Source organism: Talpa europaea (assembly GCF_964194135.1).
Source record: "Talpa europaea genome assembly, chromosome: 15".
Lineage (NCBI taxonomy): Eukaryota > Metazoa > Chordata > Mammalia > Eulipotyphla > Talpidae > Talpa > Talpa europaea.
Window position 1 is genome coordinate 68,594,454 of NC_140083.1, and position 26,330 is coordinate 68,620,783.

At 43.9% G+C, this 26,330-nt stretch overlaps 1 protein-coding gene across 1 annotated transcript; it reads left to right on the plus strand.

Moving 5' to 3' along the window:
- Positions 1-3,502: 3,502 nt before the first annotated feature.
- Positions 3,503-26,163, plus strand: NANOG (Nanog homeobox; the record flags this gene model as incomplete). The annotated part of the gene is made up of 5 exons (XM_084256081.1): positions 3,503-3,653; positions 5,989-6,254; positions 9,978-10,058; positions 10,194-10,339; positions 26,154-26,163. 5 exons carry the CDS (start codon positions 3,503-3,505, stop codon positions 26,161-26,163), a joined length of 654 nt encoding a protein of 217 aa, XP_084112207.1.
- Between the last annotated feature and the right edge of the window lie 167 nt (positions 26,164-26,330).

Sequence of the window (26,330 nt, forward strand, 5' to 3'; positions counted from 1 at the left end):
AGCTGGCAAGACAGGAGAGGTCTGCTGCACCCTGTGGGCCACTTCCCTGGCTTCCCTTTTCAAATTTATTTCTCCCTAACTTTATTAAGACATAGTTGACATATAATGTTGTGTTCATTTAAGGTCTAGTAGGTGGGTATGTTACAGAGCAGCCCCGATATAAAACGGGTTGCCTGGCTGTGGGTCCTCACCCACGCTCTTAAAAGGGACTTATTAACAGGTATACTGTGAAGTTATCATCACAGTAAGTTTAGTTAGCATCCATTGCCTCACATTCCTTCTTCAAAAGAAACCATGCTCGGGCCTCCCCGGTGGCGCAGTGGTTGAGCACTGGGTTGCGAAGCTGCCCGCGGCCTCGGCGGAGCCGGTTCGATCCCCCGCTGCTCCCCGGCCACCGGCGGAGGGTCCCACATGGTGCGCAGACCTCTCCTGCCGCCCGCTGCTCCCCTCAGCAGTGTACCTCGGTCCTTCTGCCTGCTCTGCTCCCCGCTCTGGCTCTGGTGAATTCTCTCACCCTCCCGCGCTTCTGACTGTACCCAGTGCATGTATAAACAAAACAAACAAACAAGCAAACAAATAAAGAAAAACATGCCTCTATTAAAAAAAAAAATCTTTAAAAAAAAAAAAAAGAAACCATGCTCTCTGAGGAGCAGAGACTGCCTGAAGCACAGTGTAGTTCTGCCCTCCTTGTCTTCCTGGGTGCTCCTATTCCTACTCTTTCCCCATTCAGAATGACTGGTCTTGGTAGGGGGAAAAGTATGGCTGCTCCGTAACAGTCTGAGGAGAAAAAGAAAAGGTTACATAGGTTTACATTCCCCATTTTTGGATGGGCTCTCCTCCCTGTGCTCACAACTTGGTCTTTGTGGGGGGGACAAAAATCATATGGCGGGCCTCCCTGGTGGCACAGGTGGTTGAGCACAGTGCTGTGAAGCTGACCGCAGCCTCTGCAGTGTGGGTTCGATTCCAGCCGGCCAGGGAGATACCCACACGGCGGGGCAGACCTCACCTGTCTTGCCGGCTGCTCCCTTCAGCAGTGTATTTCAGTATTTCAGTGTACTTCAGCAGTGTATTTCTGGCATGTACCCCAGTCCTTGTATAAATAAATAAATAAATCTTTTTAAAAAATCATCTGGCAGGGGAGCAAAGCTAGCAGCCCCACTGGGGACCCAGGCAGCAAAATGCCTGGTAGGATTAGTCAAGGGTCGTATCTCAGAAACATAATTGGAGTTTGCTAAGAGTTGGCTCTTTATTTATTTATTTATTTATTAATTTTTATTTATTTTATAGAGGCATGCTTTTATTTATTTATTTATTTGTTTGTTTGTTTGTTTTGTTTATACAAGCACTGGGTACAGTCAGAAGTGAGGGAGGGTGAGAGAATTCACCAGAGCCAGAGCGGGGAGCAGAGCAGGCAGAAGGACCGAAGTACACTGCTGAGGGGAGCAGCGGAGGCAGGAAAGGTCTGCTCGCCATGTGGGACCCTCCTCTGGTGGCCTGGGAGCAGCCGGGGATCGAACCGGTGCCGCAGAGGCTGCGGGCAGCTTCGCAACCCAGAGCTCAACCACTGCGCCACCGGGGAGGCCCCAAGAGTTGGCTCTTTAGAGGTAGGAGAGTGGACAAGAAGTTACTTTGGATGCTGAATTTGGGAATGGGGAGGAAAATCAAAGTGTTGTAGACTGTTCTTTGTCCATAAATACATTGGTGCTGGAACCTGGCTCTAAAATCAGTTACTTTTGGGGCCTCCCCGGTGGCGCAGCGGTTGAGCGCTGGGTTGCGAAGCTGCCCGCAGCCTCTGCAGCGCCGGTTCGATCCTCAGCTGCTCCCCGGCCACCGGAGGAGGGTCCCACATGGCGCGCAGACCTCTCCTGCCGCCCGCCACTCCCCTCAGCAGTGTACTTCGGTCCTTCTGCCTGCTCTGCTCCCGCTCTGGCTCTGGTGAATTCTCTCACCCTCCCGTGCTTCTGACTGTTCTGACTGTACCCAGTGCTTGTATAAATAAATAAATAAAATTTAAAAAAAATTAAAACAAATCAATTACTTTTGAAAACATATCAAAAAAAAATTGGCAAAGTGGGAATGGTGTGAGGTAGGACAGGACAGCATTGCCAAGCTCAGAGAAAGAAAAACTAATTAGAGAAAGGAGCCAGAGGGGAGAAAGCCAGAAAAAGATGACTGCTTGAGAGGGACAGATTGACAGGGGGCCAAACACAGATCCTGAAAATAACCTCTCAAAAGCACTTTGGCAAGTCCATTTACAGTAGTGTGATTTGCCTGGAGGATTTCCTTTCCTCTCTGTTAGGTTGAGTTTAAAGGTCAATAAATTTCATTATTTTGCGTGTAGCTATATCCCTGGTGAAATTAGAAGGTGGTGCTTTCATTTTAGCCTGCTGTTGGCTGGATTAAGATAACAATCACAACAAATAGGTAACTTCAGAGTTGGAAGTCATAGACATAGGATCCTGACAGAATTTCTACTAACTACTACTGTTTGTAGACCATTGGTGTTTTAAGATATTGTGAACAACACATTCATAATATTTGACACTTTAATTTTTACTATGTAGTGAAGGTATTTTCATCCTTATCTACAGATGAGGAGCCTGGGATTCATTCAAGTGGCTGAGTCTAGATTCTCATCCAATGTGCTGAGTCTAAAATCTAATTTTATATCTTCCATAGTAGTGGTATATTAAAATTATTCCCAGGGCACTGCAGTGTCTTTGGTTAGAGGACTGCAGTTCCTTTTCTCTGCTTTTGTTAAAAAGAAAGCCCACAGTTCTAGTGGAAAGATTTGCCTGGCTTTCAAAAGCAGCAAGAAAGAACTGAAGTGCGAGGAGGTGGAATTCAGTTCTATTTCTAACATCCGCCGATGCCTTAGGTACATGCAATATGTGTTTTATTGTGCTCTTAAGGTGAATCAAAGAGCAAAGGGGAACGAGTTGAAGTTTCTATCACAGCTAGAGATTGCAACTCTCTGGGGTCTTCAACCAAGCATTGATCATCTTAATGGAAATTTCCATCGCCCCCACGAAATGGAGGAGCATCTTTTATTTTTAAAGTGGAAACATGGCGAACCCAGAAGTTCTCTGGGTTTATTCTGTCCCCAGGTTCTGAGGTCCCAGTTTTTTAGTACCCCACCCAGTCTGGGTTACCCGGCAGCTACCTTTTCCATTACAATGGCCTTGGGGAGGCTGGCAGACAGGATTAACTGAGAATTTGAAAGGGTGTGTGTGGGCGTGGGGCAGCCCGGAGGGGTGGGCCTAAGGATAGCTGAATCTTATTTATAAATCTAGAGACTCCAAAACTTCCATCTTTTGCTACATTAGGTTTCTTGGCTCCTCTTACTGCTGTGTGGGCTCACTTCACCCCCTCTTTTTTGAATGTTTTTACACCTATAGAAGTTGTGATATTTCTCTTAAGCTCTTCCTCCTAGACACTTAAACCTGGGTCTTTCAGACAATCTAGCTCTTTGGTTTTTTCCCCTCTCCTTCAACTCTACAACATGAGCATGGATCCAGTTAGTCCCCAAAGCCTGCCTTGCCCAGAAACATCCAATTCTGGAGAGTCTTCGCCAATGCCTGAGGTTTATGAATCTGAAGAAAATTATTCATCCTTGCTTCAGCCCTCCACTGAGATGCCCCACATGGAGAATGGTAAGACAAAATTGAGTCCTTGAAAGCCTAAGTTCCTTAAAAGAAAGGAGGAAAAAGGGGGTGGGGGGAGCTAAGGGCCTTCCACTTATTTTGAGCAATTAAAGCCCATTAACATAAGCAAGTGTCTACTAACCCTCAATTCCTCTCTCACTTGTAACTTGGTGAGTGTCCCAGGTCGGGAGCTGTGGACTGAGAGACTAGAGACAGGGACCGTTCCATCATGAGTTAACATGTGTAGGCACTGTAGAAACACGATGCGTTATGATGATTGAGTTGATGTGTAAATCTTAGAATGTTGCTGGGCACACAAACGCAGTACTAGGAAATGTTACTGTTAAGCCAGAAGACATCATCACAGCTTGGGAGGGGCGTGTGTGAGCATCACCTTTTGGTTTGCCCATTACTCTAGGAGTACCAGAAACGCATGACTCACGGTATGAATCTCACGTTGTTGAAATGTTAACCTTTCTACAAAATTAGCCATAGATTCTTCTCACACCCTGTGAATGTGTGGGTGTTCCTGGGCACCTCTGAGTTTGTAAGCAGCTGCTACACTCAAGTGTCCTTTAAGTCCTAAGGCATCTCCCCATTTTATGGTAAAGATAATTACAGGAGGTATTATCTGCTGACAGCCCGTGGCAAAAGTTCAGATTTGAAACCCAGTTTGACTTAAACCCATACCCTAGTAATTAGGCTTCTAAAGTGGCGTGTGTGGGATGTTGGAATACTGTAAAATTGGTACCACTTTATATAAAAAAAAAACCAACTTAGTAATTGTTAAGGTTAGATGGTCAAAAGGTATAAACTTACAGTTACAAGTCATGGATGTGCAATGTATTATATGTAGTATAGCGACTGTAGTAAGTACTGCATTGCATGTTTGGAAATTGTTACAAAATGGATCTTAAACATTTTCATGGCAGGAAAAATATAACTATGGTAACTGATGTTAACTAGATTTGATGTGATCGTTTCGTAATCAATACAAATACTGAATATGTTGTTTACTTGAAGTTAATGTTAATTCTAAAATAAAAGTATGAAAAAGTCAAATTTAAACCAAGAATACTAATTTTTAATATTTATGGTATAAAATAACTAAAAATGATTTGATTCCAATTGTGGAGAAGGAATACATAAGCACAATAAGTGCTAAGTTCAAATGCTTCAAGTACAGCTTGGATTGGCAATGAGCAAGTGGGACATGCCTACTTCAGCAAGTCAAATGCAAGTTTATAGATTGCCTGTTTTTATGCTATAAACCCCATTACAGTCATTAGTAGAGGTATTTTTTTCTTCCTTAGATTTCTTTCAAGAAGCATGTGGTGACTTTTGCTTTTTGAAGGCTGTCCATTTATTCTATGACTAGAAAGGAATTGGAGGTGGGAATACCTGTGCAGATAAGAATGTAAGTGGCTAAGTCTAGACAGTATAGGAAATTAATTTTTTACGAGTTGCAAAAACAATGTATGCCCAGTCCCAGGCTAGACAACTTCTAGCTCTTAAGTCAGTAAAATTACATGAGGGAGGAATAATTTTGAAGAGAGATCACAGATGAATAAAGTCTCAGAATATCAGTAGGTAGGCAACTTCTCTGCCTGCCTGTGGCTATGCAGTTGCTCCTCTTTTCCTAATAGAGTGTCTTTTTAAAATGCTAAAAAAAAAAAAAAAAAGGGCAAAGATTTAAAGATTTATTTATTTATGCATACAAGAACTGGGGTGTAAGCAGAGGTATGGGGGTTGAGAAGATTCACCAGAGAGAGTGGGGAGCAGAACAGGTATATCTACTGAAATACACTATTGAGTGGAGCAGCAGTCAAGACAGGAGAGTTCTGCCCCAGGTGGGTTAGTTCCCTAGCCGGGGATAGCACTCCAGTCCCCTTCCCCACTCATAATTTAGAACTTGGGAGTAAATGTGACTTTATATGCTCCCCAGAATCTGTTTAGCGTGTAGTTTAACATAATCTGGAGGTGATGATTAACCCCACAAAAAGGAGGTTTTGGGAGGGACACAGGTGTGGGAGTCAAGCAATCATTCTGATCTTTATGAATTGCCAAGGTGTGGGCTCTGCTTAAAATGCAGTTGTCGGAAGAGACTGGGATCTATCCTGATTCCCAACAATTTATGACATTAGCTTGTCTGTCAAATTGGTGAGGTTGATCATTTTTTAGATTGGCATTGTACACAGATTTTCAGGGTTCAGGGTCACTTAAGGGTGAAATTGTTACCACCCAGCTGTGAGGACTTCATAAGTGCTTTGGAAACAGTAAAGCTTGTCAATATAATTTAATACCTGAGAAGTTTTAGAGAAAAGTGTCATTTTATTCCCAACAGTCTCTCCTCTTCCTTCCTCCATGGATCTGCTTATTCAGGACAGCCCTGATTCTTCCACCAGTCCCAGAGTCAAACTCCTCTCCACTTCTGGAGAGAACAACACAGGGAAGAGGGAAGATAGGGTCCCGGTCAAGAAACAGAAGAGCAGAACTGTGTTCTCACAGACCCAGCTGTGTGTGCTCAATGACAGATTTCAAAGACAGAAATACCTCAGCCTTCAGCAGATGCAAGAACTTTCCAGTCTCCTGAACCTCAGTTACAAACAGGTGGGTTTGTGCTGCTGTTGTTATTGCAATAAGGCAACTTTGCAGGTGAGGGTTGCTAGTACCTTTCTATGTATTATGTGTTGATGTAACCCTTAATAATTTTATTTTTATTTTTAAGTTTTTTAAATATTTATTTATTTATGCATACAAGAGCTGGGGTACAAGGCCAGAGATGCGGGGGGGTGAGAGAATTCACCAGAGACAGAGTGGGGAGCAGAGCAGGCAGATTGACTGAAATAACACTGCTGAGGGGAGACAGGAGAGGTCTGCTGCACCTTGTGGGTAGCTCCCTCCCCGGGATCTGCTGCAGAGGCTGTGGATTGCTTCACAGTGCGGTGCTTAACCCCCTGCACCACCAGGGAGGCCCTCTTTTTTATTTTTTTTTAAAGATTTATTTTATTTATGTACGCATACAAGAGCTGGGGTGTAGGCCAGAGGTGCAGGGGGTGTGGTGCCACGTTGGTGAGAGGATTCACCAGAGACAAGAGTGGGGAGCAGGGCAGGACAGGCTGATCTACTGAAATACATTGCTGAGGAGGATAGCGAGGGAGACAGAAGTCTGCTGCACCAGGTGGGTTAGCTCCCTGGCCAGGATTGAACTCTTGCTGCAGTGGCTGCTCATAGCTTCATAGTGCTGAAACTTAACCCCTTGTACCACCAGGGAGGCCCCACTAATAATTTTAATATAAAAATATCATCTTTGTAACATTTCATGATCATCTTTCATTCAGTATTGTGTAAATGTCATGATTTACTGAACCAATTACCCTTGCACAAACCAAAATTGTGAAATGTTTTTAGTTTTTCCTTAATTATTAAAAGCCAATCTTGCATCTTCCAGGTGAGGAGAGTCCCAAGCTAACAATGGATTTTGCATTTGAGTAAAATTGGAATCTTTTGCATTTATCTGTGTACATTCAATTACTAATGAAACTAATCATTATTTCTGTATTTATTGACCATTTTATTCAGTCAAATATGTTTTTCTATCACTAATGCCCCATTTAGGAAGTCCTGTTCCATCTTTTGTAATACATACATTTTTTTCCTTCCCGTTTTGTGATCTTATAAACCACTGGGAAATTTCAGTTTATTTTGTGCTACAATATGACTTGCTATTTTCTAAATAGTTGTCCTAGTATATATCTTACCATTATCAGTTTATTTTTTGTTTGTTTGTTTGTTTATTTATTTATTTATACAAGCACTGGGTACAGTCAGAAGCACGGGAGGGTGAAAGAATTCACCAGAGCCAGAGCGGGGAGCAGAGCAGGCAGAAGGACAGAAGTCCACTGCTGAGGGGAGCAGCGGGCGGCAGGAGAGGTCTGTGCCATGTGGGACCCTCCTCCGGTGGCCGGGGAGCAGCCGCGGATCCAACCAGCCAGCGCTGCAGAGGCGGCAGGCAGCTTCGCAACCAGCAGCGCCACTGGGGAGGCCCACCATTATCAGTTTAAATACAAGTAATGTGCTTAGATGGGAGAATCTTTTTTTTGGGGAGGGGGACCTGGAAACAAATTTTTAACATTTCATGTTCTTTATTTTATGTTATATTATATATTATATATTTTTTACACAATTTCTCATTTTTGCACAATGTATGCATTTTTATCTTGGTTATATTTCCCATACAATTCCCACCCCCCCTTATTTTAACCCTAATTCCTTCTCTCCCCCTGTGTCTCTGGTTTATAGTTGTTGATTTTGATTTTTTTTTTTTTAAAGATTTATTGATTGATTGATACATGCATACATACAAGCACTGGGTACAGTCAGAAGCACGGGAGGGTGAGAGAATTCACCAGAGCCAGAGCAGGGAGCAGAGCAGGCAGAAGAACCGAAGTACACTGCTGAGGGGAGCAGCGGGCGGCAAGAGAGGTCTGCGCGCCATGTGGGACCCTCCTCTGGTGGCCGGGGAGAAGCCGGGGATCGAACCGGCGCTGCAGAGGCTGCAGGAAGCTTCGCAACCCAGCACTCAACCGCTGCGCCACCAGGGAGGCCCTGATTTTGATTTTTACTTTATTATAATTATAGTCTTTTTCCTGGTCCCTTGTTTAGGTTTTCTTTTTTTTTTTTTTTTTTAAGTTTTATTTATTTATTTATACAAGCACTGGGTACATTCAGAAGCGCGGGAGGGTGAGAGAGTCCACCAGAGCCAGAGCGGGGAGCAGAGCAGGCAGAAGGACCGAAGGACACTGCTGAGGGGAGCAGCGGGCGGCAGGAGAGGTCTGCGCGCCATGTGGGACCCTCCTCCGGTGGCCGGGGAGCAGCCGGGGATCGAACCGGCGCTGCAGAGGCTGCGGGCAGCTTCCCAACTCAGCGCTTAACTGCTGCACCACCGGGGAGGCCCATTGTTTAGGTTTTCTAAATTACTGTTATGACTGAGATCATCCGGTATTTTTCTTTTTTTTTTTTAAATTTATTGTATCATTTTTATTTTTTTTTCCTTTTTAAAGATTTATTTATACAAGCACTGGGTACGCCAGAGCCAGAGCCAGAGCAGGGAGCAGAGCAGGCAGAAGGACCGAAGCACACTGCTGAGGGGAGCAGCAGGCGGCAGGAGAGGTCTGCGCGCCTTGTGGGAGCCTCTCACCGGCGGCCGGGGAACTAACCCGCGCTGCAGAGGCTGCGGGCAGCTTCGCAACCCAGCGCTCAACCGTTGCGCCCCTGGGGAGGCCCTGTATGGGAGAGTTTTAATTAAAACACCTTTAAAAGAAAACCTGGGCCTCCCCGGTGGTGCAGCGGTTGAGCGCTGGGTTGCGAAGCTGCCTGCAGCCTCTGCGTCGCCGGTTCAATCCCCGGCTGCTCCCCGGCCACCGGAGGAGGGTCCCACATGGCGCGCAGACCTCTCCTGACGCCCACTGCTCCCCTCAGCAGTGTACTTCGGTCCTTCTGCCTGCTCTGCTCCCGGCTCTGGCTCTGGTGAATTCTCTCACCCTCCTGCGCTTCTGACTGTACCCAGTGCATGTATTAAAAAAAAACAAAAAAACAAAAAAACAAATAAATAAATAAACATGCCTCTATAAAAAAAATAAATAAAAGAAAATCTAAAAAATAAATAAGTAATAAAAAAATACCTTACCTTTAACTGTGACTGGTATGAGCGGTTGAACCCTTTGAAAAGGGGGATGAGTAGACACTTGAATGAGAACTTAATCTGTTAGATTTATTTATTTTTTTTTTAGAGGCATGCTTTATTTATTTGTTTGCTGGTTTGTTTGTTTGTTTTGTTTATACATGCACTGGGTACAGTCAGAAGCGCGGGAGGGTGAGAGAATTCACCAGAGCCAGAGCGGGGAGCAGAGCAGGCAGAAGGACCGAAGTACACTGCTGAGGGGAGCAGCGGGCAGCAGGAGAGGTCTGCACGCCATGTGGGACCCTCCTCCTGTGGCCGGGGAGCAGCCGGGGATCGAACCGGCACTGCAGAGGCCACGCGCAGTCTCGCAACCCAGCGCTCAACCGCTGCGCCACCAGGGAGGCCCTAATCTGTTAGATTTATTAAACAAAAAACAGTCACCTGACTTGAGGGACTTGCAATTCTATTCAGCGAATGCTAGTTCAACCAACGACTTTGGTACAAAGGACTCCAGAATTCAATTTTTGTTCCTGAGCTTTAGATACTTGTAGTTTCCAGGGAAAAAATGTTAAACAAATATTCTTCCATCCCTAGCACATTTGCACTATACTAGTATTTTTATGTTTTAGTGTTAAACCTTTTTTCTGCAGGTAAAGACCTGGTTCCAAAATCAGAGAATGAAATGTAAGAGGTGGCAGAGGAGCAGCTGGCCAAAGAGCGGTGTGACTCAGGTATGAGGAAGCATTTATTTTTTCGCTTTCCTTACAATGACCGTTCATTGTTGTCCATTGCTGAAGCAGACCACCCCAACCACAGACAATTCTGATTTTCCTCCAACACTTAGTTAATCCACCATTCTCTTTCAGAAGCTCTCGGCACCTACAGACTACACCAGCCTCTATTCCTATCACCAGGGTTGCCTGATGAACGCTCCTGAAAGCCTTCCAATATGGAGCAACCAGACCTGGAGTAACCCACCTTGGGGCAGCCAGCCCTGGAGCAACCAGCCCTGGTGTGCTCAGCCTTGGAACAACCAGAGCTGGAACCATCAGACCTGGAACAGTCCATTCCTCAGCTCTGGGGAGGACCCCCTGCCACCCTTGCTCCAGCTCCAACAAAATTTCTCTCTCAGTGATTTGGAGGCCACCTTGGAAATTTGTGGGGAAAACCATAACATTATACAGCCACCCACTAAGTATTTTAGTACCCAGCAAAGCATGGATTTATTCCCGAATTATTCCATGAATGCACAGTCTGAAGATGTGTGAAGATGGGTATATTTATATATCCTCAATTTGGGCAGTGGCTGTTACTTCTCCTAGGATTTTTCTTTTAAGAGTTCTGTATATCTGCCTTTATAGCCTGGTTCTCAACATGCCTAGTGTGCCAACGAGTGTGAGGGGGTAGGGTGGGGTGAGGTGGGGGCTGCACATTTGAATACTGAATCCGAAGTTTCAGAGGTTTCTGAGGGCTCGACTGCAGGGCATCATAAAAGTTGTCTCTACTATAGATATCTAGATATGATACTTGTCTGAATATCTTTGGGATCTAGTATCTAACCTCAAAAATAGGAAGCTAAAACACAAAGCTATGTAATATGAAGGATTCTTTTCTGGGATTGGGAGACTAGTTAAAAACCTCAGTTGTTAAGGTGAAGGGTTAAGTTATGATGTGCTTCGTTGATTACCTCTGTCCACTTGGTTCTGTGTTATTATACCCCCTAATTTGTTTGTGCATATTTTAGAAAGTTGTTTTGTGTTGATGCATCCTGATAACAGTACCTCTTGGCTTAGTTGGTTTAGACTATATAAGTACAAATAAAAGATGTTTATTTTGCCATTGTCTCCACCCTGACTTCATTCAGTGGTTCAATGAGTAAAATTTCGGCTAAACTTGGATCTTTTACATTTCTGATGGGAGGGGGGCGGGAAACATGAGGCAGAGAAGTTAACTGAAATTTTCTGACCATGAGAGAGGAGAGCTACTATTTTATTTTTTTAAGATTTATTTATTTATGCATACAAGCACTGGGGTACCAGCCAGAGGTGTGGAGGGTGAGAGGGTTCACCAGAGACAGAGTGGGGAACAAAACAGGCAGATTGACTGAAATACACTGCTGAGGGGAGAAGCAGGTGAGTCAGGAGAGGTCTGCTGCAACATGTGGGTCTCTGGCTGCTGATAGCTTCATAGGTTGTGTCTTAACCCCTTGCACCACCAGGGAGGCCCCAGAGCTGCTATCTTAAAATTGAGTAAAGGAAGATAACCCGGTGTATAGTGCGAGGGAAGTGTGGTTATTTGTGTTGAATGTGGCTGGGAGTACCATATCTGGAAGAATCTGGATAGGAAAGAGATAAGCAGAACTCTTGACCTGTGTCAAGAGGCTAAATGAAAGGGCAGCAGGGGAGAGTCAAAGAGTGTTAAGAAAGTTCACTCAAGCCATAACCTCTCAAGTCTTGCCCATTGTTCCAGCATATTTCAATAAATCCTTTCTATTCCCCCAAAAAACCTCAAAGGAATTTCTAAGTGCCAGCTCTTATTTTTTAGGGCACTGTTAGATTTGCAAATTACAAAGCACAATTTAATCTCTTAAAATGTACAAGTCTATAAATGCATTATAAATGCATATGTGACAACACTTAACAAAATTGGATCAGAAAGCAATATACAAGAAAATTCTAAAGTGAGTTTGAAATTTTTAGGAGTCCTTTCTTAACTGCCCTATTATGGGTTGAGCGATGCAAGCCCTGGATGGGTGCACTGTCATTACTCTTTATTTTTTTAAAGATTTATTTATACAAGAACCCAGGTACAGGTCAGAAGTGAGAGAGGGTGAGAGGATTCACCAGAGACTGAGCAGGGAATAGAACAGGCAGACATGAAACACTGCTGAGGGGAGACAGGAGAGGTCTGTGGCGCCACGTGGTGATCTCGCTGGCTGGCTGGGATGGAACCTGTGCTGCAGAGGCTGTGGACAGCTCCACAGCACTGTGCTCAACCGCCTGCGCCACCAGGGGAGGCCCCTTTACTTAGTTCTTGCCCCAGGGAAACCTCCAGTTTTCTAAGGCAGCAAAGAATCATCAGCAGAGCCCTTTTCCCAGCCTTTTTCCTTGTGGTTCCCCCAAATTCCCCTTATCGCTCTAAAATGGCCAATTCAATTACCCTAGATATTTAGCAAGAGTCAGATAATTTATTTCTTTCATTTTCAACAGTCAGGTATTTGAGTGTTGTGCCAAACTTTGCAGTAGGAACTGTGAATGAATCATAGTACAGAAAGTATTGATTGCACAATTAAACAAGTACTTGAAATCTTTTCAAGACAATAGGTCACATCTGACTATTTTACAGAATTCTTGGCTCTAACTAAATGTACCTAATGAATGAAAGTCTGAAAGCAAGTTGTGAGAGCCTAGAAGCTTTTGAAAATAATGCTGTTAAAGACACAACGTAGGACACCCCGTAGGACACCCCAAGCTCAGCTCTTAACTACTTAACCGTGCAGTTCAACTGTAAGACTTTGGCAATAGACCCAGAGTGGCTAGAAATTTAGGAATTGTTGGTGACACAAAAGGACAGAAGCCCTTATGTTTAAAACATGCTAGATACTTGAGAGGAAAACAAGATAGAAAAGATGGATTTGTGATGTTCATTTTCTTTGTTTTTGGAAATGAGCTTTTTTTAGAAAAGTCATTTATCATTCCTTTTATCAGTCAGTGGATATTTAGCGTGAAGAAGGAAAACCTAGGCAGAGGGCGAGTTATGAACAACCATCAAGAGACTAAAAAGTGTTGACCTAATTTTCTAACAGGATCTTTTGATGGCAAAACAAGTTCTTGCTATCAAAGTGAATTTAGTCATTTCTATTCAGTGATAAACAATAGTTCAGAATATATTCCTACAGATACTTTAGTGTATATATTGAAGAGAACACTCTTTTCTAACATAATATGGGTGGTTTGAATTTAATTGGATATGTTGTAGCAGGATTATTACAGACATTCTCTTAAAGCTAGCTCTTTGACTTGGCATATTTTCAAGTTTTCTGTAAGTCAGAATTTGGATACATCTGTGGAAGTTTTAACCGATAAATTAAAAAACTGATTCCTTATTTTATTTAAATCTTTGTCAAATATTCTCTATCAAAACAAGGATATGAAGAATAGAGTGGAATTCAGGTATTTGAACAAGGGAAAAATAAAGCTTTTTGATTCAGTCTAACACCTAATATGACTTTGTTATTCCCTTAAAGCTATACATGAAAATATTAAAACAAGATCATTGTGTGAAGTTCGCTTCCTCAGCATCACTTAATTTGGGTTCTAGACATTTCCTTAATCACACGGGACACAAATTGTAACACATTTTCGGTCCGATAAGGGATTACATCATGCATTTTGTTCTGCAATTTGTTTTTCTGCGTAAGAATATAAACAAAATTGACTTGGAATTGCACACTGTTTTGGGATTGGCTACCCTTTTGTGCTGATTTATTGAAAGTACAGGCCACAATGACTGTTTTACCGCAAGTAGTCTGTATGTATACGTAGTTATACCAAAAGGGCTAAAATATCACAGAATAAAGTTTGAAATGGTGGAGCAACTTCACCAAGCCACCATAACTTGTAAACGCTGCCGAAAAGAATTAGAAATTAAAATTCAATTTAAAACCTTTTCGCTTACCCCCCCCCACCTTTTTTTGGGGGGAGGGTCACTAGTCACCAAGCATATAAATTAGTATCGTGATAGCTGGAAATAAGGTAAAAGGTAAATTATTAACCAGCCAAACTCCATCTTTTCATATCCTTTCAAAAACCTTAACTTTCCATTCTCCTTACCAAAGGAGAAGGGGTTTGTTACTTATAGTGTCATTTTAGTTTGTTATATTTTAGCTTTTAAAATTCACTTGATTTTAGTCTTCCTCTTGCATTTCCGTTTCAGTTTGTACCGGGAGGAAAACTGCACCCTGTATTGAGTTTTCAGGCAGTCAAGAGTGGGATGAGTATGGGTCTGACTGAATTTCAAGCACCCAATGCTCAGGGCAAAAGACAAGTTTAATTCTGCTCTGAGTCATCCTATTCAGAAAACTTGTTGTCTGCAGGGAAAAAACAACCTTTGACCGCGACCCCAAAGGTGGAGACCGACTCCTGCCAGACAGGCAGGAAGGGGGGGAAGGGCCAGCGGTAAATACTGCTTGCCTCCTGGGGCCCTGAGAGTTTTGCCTCTGGCGGGAGATAAAGGATATTTGTTAAATAAAGAAACCAATTAGGGTAGACAAAGGCTTCTGGCGCAGGAAGTTAGCTCGTGTAAGGATATCAAAATGTGGGCATTTGAATAGGTTCCTCAAGGTGAGGTTGAAGTGAAACCTGGTGGAAAAGAAGAAATGGCTGGTCGCGGTTCCCGGGCGGTTGGTGCCACCTCGGGTCCTGGAAACTTGCCCTTGAGAATTCCGAAACTGAAGAGCCTCCTGCAGTGGTCACTACCTCCAAATAGACTAGCAAGTAGGCCAGCCAACAAAAGTCCACACGGGTCAGTCAGATGCTAGGAGGCCTGGAGAACCAGGCTGTCGCGCCTAACGCACTTAGATGCAAGAGGCCTAGAGAGAGTGGTTACAAGACTAGGTAGGGGCTGAGGCGGGAGAAGGCCTGCATGAGCGAGGGCCTGCATCCTGCAAAAGGAATGTGGCTGGACTTCATGGCCCAGCTTGCTCTGTGAGACACCAAAGGATGCACTGGCCACAGAAGTAGCCCTCTTCAGCTTGAGAGCAGCTATGGAATTGACTTTTACCACCTGGGTAGAATTTATGTGGGGTGGCAGTAAGGCTATTTAATGTTAGACCAAATAAGAGTTTTAAGCCCTCTAGCTCCTCCATGTGTTTCTATGCTGTGTACACACGTGCTCTGCTTAGTCAAATCCAGTCTTACTAGTTACTAACTTATCTAGAGTTAACTTAATGCTTCTTACTTGTTATATAAACTTCCTTTGGTCTCCATAGTCAAAGTGGACATTCTCAGGCAATAAAGTAAAATGCCAATTCTGGGAAATATATAGGACTGAAGTTGTGGATAAATGGGCACCCTCAAAGTTCTAAAGGGAGAATAACTGGGTATGGCCTTCTGAAATAAAATCGTAAAAGGGTGAAGTCCAGGTTTTTCTACAGTTAGAACATACCCAAGTTAAAATCCCAGCTCCACCATTTATGACCTTGGGCACAAGTTTTACTTTACAACCTTTTGGGCCTCAATTTCCTTGTATGTAATGTTTGAGATTATTTCAAAAGGCTTCTGTGAGGATTTACTAATCTTTGACTAAGTTTTTTCTAGCTTATAGAATATATGCAACAAATGTCAGTTATGTTCATGAAATGTAAAATGTATATATTTTTTGGTCCATGCCTGGGAATTTATACTCAGACTTATACACAACCATATAAAGATACTCACTATAAGTCATTGCTCAAAAACAAATTTCTTTCAGTCTAAATGTCCATCAGTTGGACTTTCATTAAATATGTCCTGTTATTTCCACATGTTGGAATATTTACACAGCATAAAAATGAGGCACATATAGATGTATGGGGAAAAATCTATTCTTAAGGTAAAATGGCAAATTTTTTTTCACACTTTAAAAGAGCAGGTTTATTAGGAAAAGGAGAAAAAGACAGGCACCTGCATGTTCAAAGGTAGGCAGGAGAGCTGCCGCTCCTGTTTCACAGAAAGAAAAAAAGGCAACTTATTTTATAAGATAAGCTGATTTTCACATAAATGTGAAAAAAATATATATAAACCAAAAGAAGTGTTTAGCTCTAGAAAGTAAAATCATGAAAAAATTTTCTTTTTATTACTAGAATTTTTTTTTTTTACAGAAGATTAGTTTATTCATTTATTTATTTATTTTACGAAAGATTTATTTGTTTATTTATGCATACAAGAACTGGGGTACAGGCCAGAGGTGTGAGAGGGTGAGAGGATTCACAAGAGACAAAGTGGGGAGCAGAACAGGCAGATGCACTGAAATTCGCTGCTGAGGGTAGTAGGGGGCTAGATAGTAGAGGTCTGCTGCACCATGTGGGTTATCTCCCTGGCTGGGGATTGAACTCATGCTGCAGTGGCTGCCCATAGCTTCATAGTGCTTTGCTGAAACTTAACCCCTTCTTAATCCCTTGAGCCACCAGGAACACGCCCCCTCCCCCCTCCTTCAACACACACACACACACACACACACACACACTTTTGGGCAAAACTACAGAAGCCAACATAAAGTTCACTTGGGTCACACCTCCCCCCAGTGGCCCAATGCTGCTTTGGACTCACCAGACTCTTTTTTTTTTTAATTTTTTTTTTTTTAATAGAGGCATGTTTTATTTATTTATTTTATTTGTTTGTTTGTTTTGTTTATACATGCACTGGGTACAGTCAGAAGCGCAGGAGGGTGAGAGAATTCACCAGAGCCAGAGTGGGGAGCAGAGCAGGCAGAAGGACCGAAGCACACTGCTGAGGGGAGCAGTGGGCGGCAGGAGAGGTCTGCGCGCCATGTGGGATCCTCCGCCGGTGGCCGGGGAGCAGCCGGGGATTGAAATGGCGCCGCAGAGGCCGCGGGCAGCTTCACAACCCAGCACTCAACCGCTGCGCCACCGGGGAGGCCCTCACCAGACTCCCTTTTAGAACTTTTGGGAAGGTTCCTGTTCATCACAATCTCGAGGAAAAGGGAGGATGCTCAGGAATATTCTGTAATTAAAGTAGTTCAAGATAGGACCTCCGCAGTGGCCCAGGTGTTAGAGGCTCAGCGCTATCACCAGCAACTACAGCATGAGTTCAATCCCCAGGCAGGAAGCTAACCCACATATGGTGCAGCTGACCTCTCCTGTTTTGCCTGCTGCTCCCCTCAGCAGTGTATTTCAGTAGATCTGCCTATTCTGTTCCCCACTCTGTCTCTGGTGAATGCCCTTACCTCCTGCATCTCGGGTCTAAACCCTAGTTCTTGTATGCATAAATCTTAAATAAATTAATTTTAAAAAGTTCAAGATGGGCCTCCCTGCTGGCGCAGCGGTTGAGCACTGGGTTGCGAAGCTGCCCGCAGCCTCTGCATTGCCGGTTCAATCCCCGGCTGCTCCCCGGCCACCAGAGGAGGGTCCCACATGGCTTGCAGACCTTTCCTGCCTCCGCTGCTCCCCTCAGCAGTGTGCTTCGGTCCTTCTGCCTGCTCTGCTCCCCGCTCTGGCTCTGGTGAATTCTCTCACCCTCCCTCGCTTCTGACTGTACCCAGTGCTTGTATAAATAAATAAATAAATCTTAAAAAAAATAAATTAAAAAAATAAACAAAATTAAAAAGTTCAACATACCAACCTACAATGGTAATTAGATGTGCCAATATGCTTAATGAATTGGGGTTGAGAGGGGATTCTCCTAAAGGCAACCAACTGGAAACCCTAAGAGGGGGGAAAAAATGTTGAGGCCGTACAAATGACACTCATTTATACAAGTGACTCAAGTACAGAGGTTCTAAATCATGCAATGAAGGAAACTTGCAAACAATCTTGGCAGTGTGGTCAGGTATTATTCTGGGAGTACAAATGGCTGAGGACCAGCAGAAAAGAGATCTGTTATTATCAGATTTTTTTTTTAATTTATTTATTTGTTTGTTTGTTTGCTTGTTTATACATGCACTGGGTATAGTCAGAAGCGTGGGAGGGTGAGAGAATTCACCAGAGCCAGAGCGGGGAGCAGAGCAGGCAGAAGGACCGAAGTACACTGCTGAGGGGAGCAGCGGGCGGCAGGAGAGGTCTCCATGTGGGACCCTCCTCTGGTGGCCGGGGAGCAGCCGGGGATCGAACCCGCGCCACAGAGGCCATGGGCAGCTTCACAACCCAGCGCTCAACCGCTGCGCCACCGGGGAGGCCCTGTTATTATCAGATTTTAACTGAAAGTTTATCGTTCATCTTATTTTTCTCTCATCTATCTTTTTTATTTATTTTTATTTAAAAAAAAAGATTTATTTATTTATACAAGAACTGGGGTACAGGCCAGAGACGTGGGGTTGAGAGGATTCACCAGAGAGATAGAGCGGGGAACAGAACAGGCGGATTGGCTGAAATACACTGCTGAGGGGAGCAGTGGGTGAGACAGGAGAGGTCCACCTTGCTATGTGGGAATCTCCCTGGTTGGCCAGGGATCGAACCCATGCTGCAGAAGCTGTGGACAACTTCACAGCACTGCGCTCAACTGCCTGCACCACCGGGGAGGCCCCTGTCACATCCGTCTTTTGATATATGACCGGGAAGACTGGGGTGGAAAGCAGGAAGAAAAGCTAAACATTATATGCTAAAATGTGCAGGAAGAATATGCACTCCTTGAACAAATGTTAAATTTTTGCCATTTAATATAGACTTTGTTCTCTTTAAATTTGTTTAAATTGAGGTATAACAGACATCTAGTAGTTTCAGTTTGTTCAACAAATAGATTTGGTATTTGGATTCACTGCAAAGTGATCACTACTATCAGTCTAGTTAACACTTACCATACATACAATTGTGAATTCTCTACCTCATTTTTTATTTATTTATTTGTTTGTGTGTGTGTTTTTTTTGTTTGTTTGTTTGTTTGTTTATGCATGCACTGGGTACAGTCAGAAGCTCGGGAGGGTGAGAGAATTCACCAGAGCCAGAGCGGGGAGCAGAACAGGCAGAAGGACCGAAGTACACTGCTGAGGGGAGCAGCGGGCGGCAGGAGAGGTCTGCGCGCCATGTGGGACCCTCCTTCGGTGGCCGGGGAGCAGCTGGGGATCGAACCGGCACCGCAGAGGCCAGGGGCAGCTTCGCAACCCAGCACTCAACCGCTGCGCCACCAGGGAGGGCCGCCTCATTTTTTTTTTTTTAAGATTTATTTATGTATGCATACAAGAACTGGTGTACAGGTCAGAGGTGCAAGGGGGGAGGTGAGAGGATTCACCAGAGACAGAGTGGGGAATAGAACAGGCAGACTGACTGAAATACACTGCTGAGGGGAGCAGCAGGTGAGACAGGAGAGGTCTGCTGTGTTATGAGGGTTATCTCCCTGACTGGGGATGGAACTCATGCTGCGGAGGCTACGGATAGCTTCATAGTGCTGCATCTTAACCCCTTGTGCCTCCATGGAGACCCCGGTTTTGAATTTAATGACTTTTTTTATGATCCAGCACATTGTTCATCTTGGTGAACATTCCACATACATTTGAAAATAATGTGTTCTTTGGTTGTTGAGTGAAAGTGTCTAAAATGCATTTTAAGTAAAGGTGGTTGCTAATGTTGTTCAGATGTATTCCTTGTGGATATTTGATTGTCCCTATTTCTGAGAGGTGGTGGTTAAACTCTATTTTAATTTGTTTCTTCTTTCTTTAGTTTTGTCCATGTTTGCTTCATGATTCTTAAGTAGTTTTGACCTAAGATTAGACATTAGGTCTTCCTGATGTATTGATTTATATTATTTCTTAAAAATTACTTTATAGGGCCTCCCTGGTGGCGCAAGGGGTTAAGCACTGCACTACGAAGCAATCTGCAGCTTCTGCAGCATGAGTTCGATCCCTGGCCAGCCAGGGTGAGGCATGACCTCTCCTGTCTCGCCCGCTGCTCCCCTCAGCAGTGTATTTCAGTTGATCTGCCTGTTCTGTTCCCCACTCTGTCTCTGGTGAATCCTCTCACCCTCTGCCTCTTTGGCCTGTACCCCAGCTCTTGTATGCATAAATAAATCTTTAAAAAAATTACTTTATAATTCTATTATTTTCTTTTAATATTCCTTCTCCCTGTACATTCTCAGTATAGTTTGATATCTTCCCTTTCTATCTTCAATCCATGACAAATCTCCAGCTATCCACCAAAACTGTTCCTGTCAACTCACCTGTGAATTCCATATTGATAAATCCAATGGCAACTCCCAGTTCTTTTTTTTTTTTTTTAAAGATTTATTTATGCATACAAGCACTGGGTACAGTCAGAAGCGCGGGAGGGTGAGAGAATTCACCAGAGCCAGAGCGGGGAGTAGAACAGGCAGATTGAAGAAGTACACTGCTGAGGGGAGCAGCGGGCGGCAGGAGAGGTCTGCACGCCATGTGGGACCCTTGCCCAGCAGCTGGGGATCAAACCAACGCTGCAGAGGCTGCGGGCAGCCTCACAACCCAGCTCAACTGCTGCTCCACTGGGGAGGCCCAACTCTCAGTTCTTATCTTACTAAGGAGGATATCAGCCTTTCCGTAATAAAAAGTAAACCACATGTTAAGATAAAAATTCAATTAGCAGAAAAGATGCTTAATGTTTAACTCCTTATACAAACATAGCTTTGTAGATATCCAATATTACACTCTTCTTTATTCTTCTAAACAGTGTAATTCTTTTTGTTTTCTGTGTGTATTTGGCTTCTTTTCTAATATATGTTATCAGAACCCTTTTCACATTATGTTATCAGATAATATACCTTTCCAGTAACCTTTTTGGAGTTTGTTAATTTATGATAAGGTCTACCTTTTCCTTACCTAAGCATCAAATTGTCTAATCTTTCATACTGATGTCAAGAAACTCCCTTTTCTCTTTACTATTCGACAAATCTTGGTGTGGGTGTGTGGTATTTTCATGTATATAAAATACATACAATATGTAATTTTCATTTAAAAGTCTGGGTGCTTGGCCTCCCTCGTGGCGCAAGAGGTTAAGTCTCAGTACTCTGAAGCTATCCACAGCCACTGCAGCATGAGTTCGATCCAGGGCGCCACCCTCATGGTGCAGCAGACCTCTCCTATCTCGCCCGCTGCGCCCCTCAGCTGTGTATTTCTGTAGATCAGCCTGTTCTGCTCCCCATTCTGTCTTTGGTGAATCCTCTCATGCCCCGCACCTCTGGCTTACACCCCAGTTCTTGTATGCATAAATAAATAAATCTTTACAGATTTACTGAAATACACTGTTGGGGGGAGCAGTGGGTACAACAGGAGAGGTCTGCTGTGCCATGTGGGTTAACTCCCTGGCTGGGGATCGAACTCATGCCATAGTGTCTGGCGATTGCTTGATAGTGTTGAAACTTAAACCCCTGGGCCACCAGGGAAGCCCCAAACAATTGCTTTTTGATCCATTTAGAGGAGACAAGTATGGCCCTTTCTCTGTTAGTAATGGCTGCCCACTCTGTTCTAAAAATGTCTCCCCATATGTTGACTTTTCACAGTGGTAATGGATATAATTCTTTAAATCACCTCTCTTAAGCAAAATGAAATTTTTCAATAAATAGTCCTGGAAGAATAAGAAGACTTTAATAATTTTTTGTTTAATGATTTATTTTTATTTACTTATGAATACAAGAACTGGGGTGTAGGCCAGAGGTGCGGGGTATGTGGGGTATGTGTGAGAGGGTTCACCAGAGACTGAATAGGGAGCAGAACAGGAGGATCTACTGAAATACACTGCGGAGGGGAGCAGCGGATGAGACAGGAAAAGTTTGCTGAGCCATGTGGGTTAACTCCCTGTCCAGGGATCAAACTCAGGCCACAGGGGTGATAGCAGGAATCCTTAACCCCTATTCCACAGGGAGTCCCTAAGGAGACTTCTAATTGTCCCAGGGGCTACACCATAGGTCAACAGCGTAGTGGAGGGGACACCTGGAGTTGTCCCCACTGAGCCCTGCACCCAGAGTGCAAGCTCCCTCAGCCACTCACTGTCCCCCAAACCAGTCGAGGTAATTGCTTTCCACAAACCCTAAATCTGACTGCCTCCGAACACTTACCTATTTGGTAAAAAACTATGGCTCACTGGAGAGTTGTTCCTTGCTTGCCTGGGACTTCACACCAACTTTGGTCAGCACAAGCCTGTATGTTTCTCGCCTAGACAATGAACTGCAACTGCTTCTAGTAGAGCTGAGCTTCAGCATCCAAGTTTGTCCTTCCTCAGATACTATCCCTCAGCAACAGTTCTTACATCTTTTTTACTTTTTTTTTGGCCAGAGATGTGAGTGAGGGGTGAGAGGATTCACCAGAGACAGAGTGGGGAACAGAACAGGCAGATATGGCTGAAATACACTGCTGAGGGGAGCAGCAGGCGAGACAGGAGAGGTCTTCTGCACCATGTGGGTAGCTCCCTGGCCGGGGATTGAGCTCATGCTGCAGTGGCTGTGGATAGCTTCATAGGTTGCATCTTAACCCGCTGTGCCACCAGGGAGGCCCTAGCTTGATATTCTTTAAACTTTCTTTTCTTTTTTTTTTTTTTTTAAAGGCTACATAGTTGTTTTTTTTTTAAGATTTATTTATTTATACAAGCACTGGGTACAGTCAGAAGCGCGGGAGGGTGAGGGAATTCACCAGAGCCAGAGTGGGGAACAGAACAGGTAGAAGGACCGAAGTACACTGCTGAGGGGAGCAGCGGGCGGCAGGAGAGGTCTGCGCGCCATGTGGGACTCTCGCCCGTCCTGGCGGCTGGGGATCGAACCGGCACTGCAGAGGCTGTGGGCAGTTTCGCAACCCAGGGCTCAACCGCTGTGCCACCTGGGAAGCCCTAAACTTTCCTTGTTTAAATCAATGTGTGGTTTCTGTCTTTTGATGGAAGTCAGATTGATACTTAGTAAACATCAAAGCCGATTATGTCAGTGTGCTGGGCATGAGCAAGACAAACAAGGAACTTGCTTTTAGGGACCTAAGACTGCACTGGCTGCTGATTAACACCTAACTCGTAAGCAAAATATTCAGGCAGAACACTCCAAGCACAAGGGAACAGGTCTAAAGAGGAAGTCTAAAGAAATGACAATGAATTTGATATGTATGAGAACAAAGGCCAGGGGCTAGAGATTTCAGTGGATAGAATAACAACAGATGAAGTGGAAGAAGCAAGCCTTAGGTAGGGTAACCATGACTGTCTGCCAGGGCATTTTTGAGAATGAATGCAGCCTATTCAGTCACACCAGGGCAGTAGCAGTAATCTGGGATGTACCATCACCTGATAGGCCATTAAGAAAGGAGTCTGGATACCCCTAAGTGTGATAAAATGCAATCAGATTTTCAGCAAAAGTCTAACATGGTCCAGTTTTAAGAGATTACTTTGGTTATGTGGAGAACGAATTAGAGCCAGTGCTCATTTAAGGGGCATAGATTCCTGGAAACAGCAACTTTAAATAAAATGACATCTGGTGAAGAAGACAGGTTCCCAAATGGATCCACATTGGCAGGGACTTTTTTCTCATCAATATTTTGGTAGATTTGGGGTATTTCATTCCCTCTAACATGCTAAGTACCACAGTGTAAGGCTATCTCTGGGGAGTCAGGAAGGCCTTGTGGAGCTCACACGGGGTCTGAGTAGAGATAAAAGTAGCCATTCACATGTTTGTAGTAAGTAAATGAAAATGGAGGGAATGAAGGCACCGGGATGTTTTCACCTAAAAATGGTAATCAGGGCCTCCCTGGTGGCACAGCGGTTGAGCGCTGGGTTGCGAAGCTGCCCGCAGTCTCTGCAGCGCCGGTTCGATCCCTGGCTGCTCCCCGGCCACCGGAGGAGGGTCCCACATGGCGCGCAGACCTCTCCTGCCGCCCGCTGCTCCCCTCAGCAGTGTACTTTGGTCCTTCTGCCTGCTCTGCTCCCCGCTCTGGCTCTGGTGGATTCTCTCACCCTCCCGCGCTTCTGACTGTACCCAGTGCATGTATAAACAAAACAAACAAATAAACAAACAAATAAAACATGCCTCTATAAAAAAAAAAAAAATGGTAATCACTTGGTCCTGGCGGGGGGAGTATAACTGACAGGGGGAAGTAGGAAAGAGCATAGGAGAAAACCAGAACTTTCACTGGGGAAAGAAAGCAACATCATTAATGTTCAAAGCAACACACTAAGGCTTATTCACTTAACCGGCATCTAAACAATATTGCTGTCTTCATATTCTTCTAAAAAAACCTGCTCAGCCACAGCAGGTCCCAAGCGGCCAAACCAAGACTTAAAGCTGATTTTGTTAAAGGACAAAAACAAAACAAAGCCAGACCTGTGATGTCGTATGTACATTCAGAATTTTTATTTCAAAACAAAGAACCACAGTAACATTAATAGAAAATCCATTTGGAAATATTCACAAAGGGAAAACTTCCATAATGCATTACTACCAAACACCGTTTTTTGAGGAGCCAGAAGCAAAGGTGCAGTTAGAGGAACCTCACCTGTTCCAGCCAAGCCCCATTGCAGTTATAAGACTTACTACGACCAGAGGGAATGAGAACTAAAATACTGTCATAGGCAAGGGTTTGGTTAATTGATCTGAAATATGTAAGCACCAAGGAGGGAAGGGAGATCAAGCAAACTATGAAAAAGGGAAGAGAGGGTAAGTATCTTCAGGGACTAATCTCCATTTATTCAAGCTCAGGGAAACTAGATGATTATGGAGGTGTCCTGTTGAGCTGCGGCAAGCCTTAACCCCTCCATCTCATCCACGTCTCCGAGATGCTCCAACGCTAGAAGTCTTCAGCTTATTTCTTATCCCCTTAAAAGAATGCCTCCCTCTCCCCTAAGACTCCCCCACTGCACCCCCAAAAGGTAACATCCCAATGTCACTCTTCCCTACTCCCATTACCTGAGTCTAGAGTAAGGTGGAGTCTTCCACCTTAATCTCAAGATTTAGGGAGCTCCTCCCTCCCACTCTCCAACAAGGAAAGGCAGCCAGATGAGATGGAACCGTACAGTTCGGAAGAAAACCAGATGCAAATTCCACCCAACAGAGGCAGTGTTATTTCTATAGAGGGCAGAGTTTTAACACAGTCAATCCAAAGGGGCTATAGGAACACAGAGGAAGCAAGTTACCAATACTTCCACCTAGAGCAAAGTGACAGTGCACATACATTCATACTCAAGTGTGGGCCACACTGCACATTACTCACACTAGTTTAAATGTGGTCTGTAGGTGACTCAAGTCCTCCAAGGGCACTTGACATAACACTATGGTAACATGGTAACAAGGGTAACTTGACATGGCAAGCCATCAACAAGCATGCGATGACCCTAAAGTAACATACGAACTAGTAATAACCTTTATTATGTAATAACCAGAGCTGAGGTTTCAAATTCCAAGTTTGCTTGAACATTCTCCTCTGAATTTGTTTAAAGCTACAGGTCAAAAACAACACAACCAACTAAAATCTCCTAAAAAACAAAATGGAGAAATATCGAATACTTGAAAAAAAAAAAAAAAAGAGTCCACTACAAGAGAAAGAAGTTGTTTGGTCCAGTGAGGGGAAGAGAGGATTTGGAGAAATAATATTCCCTTCTCTGGACTCCATTAAAATTAGATCCCATCGACCACCATTACCTACAATGCCCATTTTGGTATGTAATAACCCCAGATTTCAAGTAATAACTACATATAATCTTAAAGAGAAAAGTCCCAAAGGAAACCAGTAGCTTCTTTATACAGGCACATGACTTTTCTGAGAAATAACTCTTCATAGTTTCCATCTGAAATTGTTAAGAGGCACCGTGCAAACTTCCCACACCCTTTCCAAGGCATATTCCATTTCTCGACTCTTCCTCTATTGCACCGTGACCTCTCCAGCAATCTCCCACCATATAACTTCCCTTTAAACACCTCCTTCTAACACCTCCCTCTAACCTCAATTTCCTCATGTTTTCATTATTTGATAAAATTACTTTACTTTACATTTAAAAAAATAAACATTTATGCCATAAAACCAGAAGATAAAATAAATAAAACACAAGTTATTTTGCTCTGCAGAGCTGTATGGAAGTGAGGAAGGTGCTCTTCGATAATCCCTCTCTGCTCACACTCTCATGTATGCGTGTTTCCTGGTAAGTCTAAGTTTGGGGGAGCTGCACCCTCGCTCTTACTCCCCCACAGGTTCTCGTGAGGCAATATGGGAACCTAAGAGAGGAAGAGCTGGCAAAGCGGTCAAATGCCAAGTGGCCAATCCCGCCTAAAGTGAAGGCAGGTTCACTTGGTCTCTCCGAAACAGAAGAGAGTGTCCAAGAAATGGAATATTTAAAAAGCCAGCGAGAATACAACTAACCCCAGAGT